Source organism: Priapulus caudatus, unplaced genomic scaffold (genome assembly GCF_000485595.1).
Source record: "Priapulus caudatus unplaced genomic scaffold, Priapulus_caudatus-5.0.1 Scaffold305, whole genome shotgun sequence".
Taxonomy (NCBI): domain Eukaryota; kingdom Metazoa; phylum Priapulida; class Priapulimorpha; order Priapulimorphida; family Priapulidae; genus Priapulus; species Priapulus caudatus.
The window spans coordinates 126,141-133,960 of record NW_014577366.1 but is presented as its reverse complement, the minus strand read 5'-3'; the positions used below and the strand labels follow the sequence as shown (position 1 = coordinate 133,960).

General features: G+C 47.3%; 1 protein-coding gene across 1 annotated transcript in view; it reads left to right on the top strand.

The window, feature by feature from the left end:
- The window catches only part of LOC106808796 (YTH domain-containing protein 1-like), a 24,455-nt gene that overhangs the window by 10,410 nt on the left and 6,225 nt on the right, over window positions 1-7,820 (top strand). The window contains exons 9-14 of the mRNA XM_014811649.1: window positions 809-939; window positions 1,267-1,375; window positions 1,826-1,943; window positions 2,104-2,188; window positions 3,422-3,588; window positions 6,458-6,534. Coding sequence (XP_014667135.1) covers window positions 809-939; window positions 1,267-1,375; window positions 1,826-1,943; window positions 2,104-2,188; window positions 3,422-3,588; window positions 6,458-6,534 — 687 coding nt within the window. The remainder of the gene's footprint in view (window positions 1-808; window positions 940-1,266; window positions 1,376-1,825; window positions 1,944-2,103; window positions 2,189-3,421; window positions 3,589-6,457; window positions 6,535-7,820) is intronic.

Sequence of the window (7,820 nt, the reverse complement as noted above, 5' to 3'; positions counted from 1 at the left end):
ACACACACCCACACATGTACAGTCAGACATTAATGAGGAAGAGGAGATTGATCCGAGTAGGTGTCTACATCTGCGCGCTAACACCCTAGCTACACACGTGCGTGCACACACACACACACACACACACACACACACACACACACACACCCACACATGTACAGTCAGACATTAATGAGGAAGAGGAGATTGATCCGAGTAGGTGTCTACATCTGCGCGCTAACACCCTAGCTACACACGTGCATGTACACACGCACACACACACACACGCACGCACGCACGCACGCACGCACGCACGCACAATAACACGTACGCACGCGCACACGCACACGCACACACACACACACACACACACACCCACGCATGTACAGTCAGACATTAATGAGGAAGAGGTGATTGATCCATGTAGGTGTCGACATCTGCGCGCTAACACCCTAGCTACACACACTCACACACACGCATGTACACGTATACACACATGCATGCGCACTCAGACATCAGTGAGGAAGAGGAGATTGATACGAGTAGGTGTTCAAGTCCGCGCGCTAACACTCTAGATACACACGTGCACGCACACACACATGCGCACGTACCCCACACCACGTCATGCTTAAAGATAGGCACGCACGTATTCACGTAAGTTTCTCCTTTTTCTTGGGTGGATACCTGACTCTTTGTATGTGCAGAGAATCACGTCCTAGCAGAGTGAATATTCTTATACTCTAGGTAGAGTACATGACTTTACATGCAAACACATTGGGCAGATTAACCCAGAGAAACATTTCGTAATATTTGCACGCACGTGTTTCAGGTAAGAACAAGCGAGCGCGACTAGATCTGCTCAAGGAACAAGGCTCGAAGCTGAAGTACATCTTCCGCGATTCCGCGTACTTCCTCATTAAGAGTAACAACCACGAGAACATCTCCCTAGCAAAGGCAAAGGTACGTGCAACGGGGTGGAGCGATCGCGGCGTCCGGTGTTTACCTACCCAGCGTCACGTCAGCCCGATGATGTGTGTTCTTCCTGTTTGATTCGGGCCATTCGGCACGCAAGTGTGAATAAATAATAGTTGTTGTTTAAAAAAAGGTTTTGTAGATGTTGCTGATGCTGATGTCCATAATGCTGCACGTTTTAGATGTGTTGTTTGCTAAAGGTAATTTAGAGTGCACTGCGCATGTGCAAGCAGCTCAAATAGACCGTTATGGTTATATTTGTATTGCTTAGTGTGTAGATACATCTCATGTACATTTTGTTTGCTTCGCCTGTAGGGTGTATGGTCTACGCCACCACAGAATGAAGCCAAGCTAAACAAGGCCTTTAAGGAATGCAGAAACGTTATTCTTGTCTACTCGGTAAAAGAGAGTGGGAAATTCCAAGGTATGCAGCTACCAAGTAGTATTTTCAACATTTCTAAATGTGTGCGCTAATGATTTTCGTTTAGGTAGTCCACGTACAGCTTTTACTAGTATCAGCGTACTCAGTTGTTCGTATTATCAATGATGGAAAAGCAGCTACTTAAAATTCAACTTGGTCAACTTAGTTAGATCCAGGTCTGGTCAATAGAGAGATGGAACGTGAGTGATAAAAGAAAGAGGAGAGAGATAGATAGCGAAAGAGAGAAAGTGGGGGGAGAGAGAGAGAGAGAGAGAGAGAGAGAGAGAGAGAGAGAGAGAGAGAGAGGGAGAGAGCGAGAGAGAGAGAGAGAGTGGGAGAGAGATAGGGAGCAAGAGAGAGAGAGAAAGAGAGAGAGAGAGGCATAGCGGTGTGGAAATCAAAAGTTGCAGGACAGTAACAGACCAATGATTCGTGCTGTTCTGTGTCATTCAGGCTACGCGCGACTCAGCAGCGAATCTCGTCACGACATCGCGCCGCCGCAGTGGGTCCTCCCGCCCGGCATGACGTCACGCGCTCTGGGAGGCGTCTTCAAGATCGACTGGGTGAACAGGTAGGCAGCAACAGAACCCCGAGTTTATGAATAATTTCGCGAAACCCCACGTGCGACCACCGAGGTCTTGTCTTGTCATCTATATGTATTGTCTTGTCGTCAATGTTTCTAAAGAGCTCGAAATTATCTATCTCGCTCTCTCTCTCTCGTTGTGTCGTAGGAAGGAGCTAGCCTTTTCCAAGACTCTCCACCTGCACAACTCCTGGAACGAGAATAAGCCTGTGAAGATCGGCCGAGATGGACAGGTATGTCGATGGGTGAGGTATAGTGGGTGGGTGTGTCGCTGGAAGGGAGGGGTAAAAAGTTAGTAAAGGTAAAGCCTAAGGTAAAGTTAAATGTAAGTGTAGTGAAGCCGCTTGCTTATCGTAATCATATAAGTGGTTACGCGTGGGTGTATGTCTAACACCCTTTGCTAACGTCTATCAGGCACACATTGAAAAGTACACAACAGCAGTGATATACGTATTCTAGTTACTCTCTTTAATCGTTGCCTCTTAAACTATGTATAATCCCACAAAAGGGCAGCCGCGTACACGAGGTTTACGCGAGACACTGTCATAACTTACGAGGCTAATGCTGTGACGACGGGTTATCTAAATGGATGTGTAGTCTATATCTATCTCGGTCTGTCTGTTCCTTCTCTCTCGCCGAGCAAGAGATTTTATACACAATCTAGAGATCCTGCCTACCTATTGTTTATCGTCAACCCCGCTGTAGCGCAACCGCCTGTAATTGGTTGTCTTTACTAAATGGCTGGTGACATGGCCACGACTACACAGCTGGGCATGTACCCAAAATAGAACAATAGCATAATTGTGATTCTACCCTTTTCCCTTGCTAATTGCTTACTGTGTACTTCTGCGTTATTGCATAAGCAATCGGCAGGTACGATCGTTTAACTCACGAAATTGTTCGCCGTATAGGTTTCGCATTCGAAAGCGCTAACGATTGTTTTGCAGAGACCTTAAACTCACATTAATAGGCTTGTGTACTTTGCGTACATAATGTACCAGGGCAAATTGTCAGAAACATCAGAAATAGCTCTCCTTTTATAATTGCAAAGTATAATGAATAATACAATTTTGCTCAATACTCCCCATTTCAGTTATTTAAGTTATGCTTTAGAAGTCATTTTAGGCTTAACGTTGTTATAGCTACTTCTGATGTTCCTTACAAAGCACACCCCGGTGTATTACGTATGCTGAGTACCCAGGCATGTTGGTGGCAAGTTCTAGAACTTCAAAAAACTGCCGTAAAACAAATTAAATTTACTTTAAATTCAATATTAACATTTTAACATCCGTATAATTATATATTAATATTAAACCTGAATATTAAATTTCCGTAAACTCGAAATTCTTGTCAACCTTCAATATCCGTTGACTTTCGATTTCCGTAAACTTTAAATTCCCGCAAACTTTCGATTTCCGTAAAGCTTCATTGTTGGACTAGTGACTCCGGCTGTGTTCTGTTCGCAGGAGATCGAACACAACTGCGGCGAGTCGCTGTGCCGGCTGTTTCCCTTCGACGAGAACATAGATTTGACGTCCGTCGCTCGCAAGGCGAAGCACAGCCGCAACCGTGTGCACGCCGCACCGCGAGACCGCCCGCGCGACCACCGGCGCCACAACCGGGAGCCACCTAGGTTAGGACTGTGTTGCGCGGCGGCCGGCTGATTCGCCGGTGCGTGAACCGGCGCCGCGGCGGTGGCGGCCGTCGTTGCTCGCCGGAGAGAGAGGGCTCTAGTGAATCTGCGTCGCGGGCGAAGGTTCTCTCGGACTGCGTCGCTCATCCGTGTAGAACTGTCGTCTACGTGTGTTCAATCGCGCCGCGGTCGCCGCGGCGACCGCCTCGATCCGAGTCGGCACGGGAAAATGTCGCGCGGTTAATTCCGCAGCGATGGAACGTCTCGAGCGAAGGAAGCGATCGACGGGAGTGTGCGCGCGGGGGAGGGTCGAGCGTGCACTTGTTTTCAGAGTGCGGCGTCGTCTCGTAGGTGGAAGTCGACGGCAACGACGCGACGGTGACGCTTGCGTGCGCGCGTGGTTGTCGCTCGGCAACCGCGTGCGAAGTGAAGGGAAGCGTCGCCGCCGCCGCGGCCGCCCCCCGCGCACGTCCCGTGAATTTCTTTGCGTCTTGCCTTTTGTTGAGTTGCTTCTAGCGTGCATGGCGGACGTTAGGTGGACGTTAGGTGGACGTTAGTCATCGTCGTTTCTCATCGGCACGGCGGTGTGTAGATGCGCCGCGGCCGCAGAGGGCGACGCTTGTTTAAACGGAGGTCACGGGGTCGCGTAATTTTCGAGCGAAAAACTGTCGTTTTTGTTGGCGAAAAAAAGCGAGAGAGAAAGTGCCGTCTGGGCACGGCTTCCCCCTCTCCCGAACGATGTAAGGTGTTGAAAACCTCGAAGGATACGTGTGTCGACTGATTAGTGCATCCGGTCGTTTGAGGAGCGTTGTCTCGAAGCTTTGCCTGAAGTGCAGCTGTCTAAGTGCGAGTGTGTGTTTCTCAAAAAAGCTCACGGACTAAAATTTGTGAATGCACAAAAAAGAACGTTCTGGACTTCCGCTAATGCTGCTGCCGTGTTTCCGTGTCGCCGCCGACGCACTACGCAAAAAAATCGAGGACTTTTTCCAAAATGTTACCGCCGGCTCAGAGACTTGCCCTAAAAAAAATTGAGGGAAAAAATGAACTTAGTTTTACGGTTTAGCAGTGTAATTCGCTACCTGTACCTTGGCTCGTCGGTGGTTCTGCGCACTACTGTAAACGTGACGTGGTGTGTGTGTGGGTGTGTGATGATGATTCATTCAGGAGTACTCTTACACTCGCACGGGCCGGAGTCGCGTGCTCAGTAGTGACATTACCCCCCGCAATAAGTGTACCCGAATGGTGCCGGGGTGCGCGGCCGAATCAGAACTGTGCCAATGTGTAGCCATTTCTAGTGACCACTGTTGTGTGTACTGTGTGAACATCAACCAGAGGTAACTATGAACATGTGGTGAGCCCTTCTAGACTCTCAGTAGTAGTGTGACTACAGTATCACTTCAGAAACTAGACTGTCCATCTATCTATCTATCTAGCTAACTATCTACCTATATATATATACTGTATATATACTATTATTACTTGTATCTATTAATATATATAGTATATAATATAATATAATTATATATATAGTAATATAAATAGAAGAGACGAGAGAGAGTAGAGACGAGAGAGAGAGAGGAGAGAGAGAGATAGAGAGACCTGAGAAGGAAGAGAGCGATAGAATCGACATACACGCATGTAAATGATATAATATGTGCAATCTGTTGAGTGTAGAGTGCATTCGTCATGCTTAAGCAACCACTTAAAGTCTCTTATGTCACAATAATCCACTAACTTTGCCCACCTAGATTATGCTAATTCTAGCTGATATATTTATGAAGAATAATGTTAATTGCACCGCGTTCACGTATTTTTAATGTTCGAAATATTCGGCAGCAGATCAGAAGTGAGGCTCTTCCTGCGTGAGAGTTTAGGCGGTGTCAACTTCTTGCAGAGAAGTGTGTCAGCGTACGATCGAAGCACGCGGGTCCTCGTTGTCATAAACGTTGATAATTAGCTATGACATCATACGTGGAAAATGTGCGTAACTTTTTTTACACAACATTTCCCGTGGAAAAGTATCGTGACATTTTGGTCTTATGACGTCATTACTAATGATGTCGGTGACAAACGGCCCCATAATCGCTTGCAGTTAATTTTTGTTTAAAGTGTAAATTAATTCTAGGAAGACATGTTAGGGGAACTTTTATTCTAAAAAGTAATGTTTTCACGATTGCCCACATTTTTGCTATTATTTCGAACCAAAAAAAGATGTTAGTTGTGGAAAACTTTTGCATTAACATTCTTGTGACGTAGGAACTTTGAGCTTACATAAGTGCTGGCAATTCCTATTTTGGCTATAGTGATACTTATGAAATCTACGAGTAAAGGAAAATCTAGCATTTATGAAGAGCTGAGGAAAAATATCCATACATGTGCAATTATGTGATAATATTAGATACTTTTAGATCTAGATTTTTACAAGCGTATTTAAGCAATACATGCTGGTTATACATGCGTGAAACTAATGTAGATAGCATAGTACCTTGGTTTCATATTGCACTAATAGTGTTCATAGAAAGTTTCTGCCATCCTGCACTGTAAATATACTGGCTTGGCAGATGGGTGGAGCTGAAAGGGTAATTGTATGTGATTCACCTCTCTCTATCTCTCTCTCTCTCTCTCTCTCTCTCTCTCTCTCTCTCTCTTTCCCCTCCCCCCCCCCTCTCTCTCTATCTCTTTCCCACCCCTCTCTCTCACGCTCGCTTTCTTTCTTTCCATCTCTTTCTTTATCTTTCACTCTCTCTCTCTCTCTCTCTCTCTCTCTCTCTCGCCCTCTCTCTCTCTCTCTCTCTCTCTCTCTCTCTCTCTCTCTCTTTCTCTCTCTCGCGCGCGTGTTGTAAAGCTTCTTCTGTGTGTGATGTTGTAGGCTGCATCGAGGAGGAGGCAGGGAGTACGACCGCGGCCCACCGAGGAGGGGAGGCTACGGCGCGCAGCAGCGTGAAGGTTTCTACCTCCACCTTCCTTCATTCTCTCTGTTGTCTCGCTCATGCGTGCCAAGGAGCTAAATATAACAAGGAGAGGAAGCAGATTGGCTGTGTGCTTTTCGCCTCAAGGACGCCATCTATGGACCATAATCAGCTGAAACGGCTGTGCAGACCCGAACCCAGAGACAATAGAACACTAATATGTTCTAGGCCAATATGACCAAATATGGCAAAGATTTGGGCCAGATATGGCGGCGCTTCCTCTCCTTGTTATATTTAGCTCCTTGGTGTGCGCTACGTGCTTCCCTCCGCACGATGCGCCGTGTCCCGTCGCAGGCGGACCCCTCGCGCGTTTTTCGCGAGCGTCCGTAGACGGCAGACTCGTGGTTGATTCGCGATCGTCTGAGCGCTCCCTAGCGGTAGATGGCTGCGTCGGAAACGGCAACGCCACGGCGATGACATGAACTGGAATCCTCTAGGTTTATTCTGCGCCATGTAGAATTTATTCTATGAGTAGAGCAGTGTTTCCCCTGGCCGAAAAGATCTGTTAGGTGGTAAATTTTTATTTTTGGTGTGTGCGTTTCGAAGTCCTAGCAAAGCGAGCACAGCGGTTGGGAAATTTTTGAAAAAATGGTGCAATTTGGTCCATTCTAAGCTATTTTGGTGCATTATAAGCATGGTGGTTCTATGGAAGGACAGTGATTTTCGTCAGCGAGGCGGTGTTTTTGACGAATTTCTGTGTGGCGGCGCGCCTCTCTCGTGTCAATGCAGGTTAACGCTGGTAGAGGATGCGAATGATTGTATGATGACCTTGCGGTGCTAGGTGCAGCAGGCCGGGTCGTGATTGCTCGTACCCGGTTCGACGCAACGGCGGAAGGTTGCCGCGGTTACGAGTCGTAGGGAAGCACGTAGATGAGCGCATAGTTTTGTAAAAAGAAGATGTTCTACGTCAAGATCTTCCAAATGCTGCCTTGCCCTCATAATGTGCCCAGCCACACGTAATCGTGCTCTCTCTCCTCTGATTGTGGGTGTTCCTACTCCTCCCTGAATGTTCCCTGATTGTTCTCTCCCACTCCCTCTGAGTGTTCGCCTTGAATGTTTCCTCCCACTCACCCTGAATGTTCCCTCCCACTCCCTCTGATTGTTCTCTCCCACTCCCTCTGAGTGTTCGCCTTGAATGTTTCCTCCCACTCACCCTGAATTTTCCCTCCCACTCCCTCTGATTGTTCTCTCCCACTCCCTCTGAGTGTTACCTCCTATTCGCCTTGAATGTTTCCTCCCACTCACCCTGAATTTTCCCTCCCA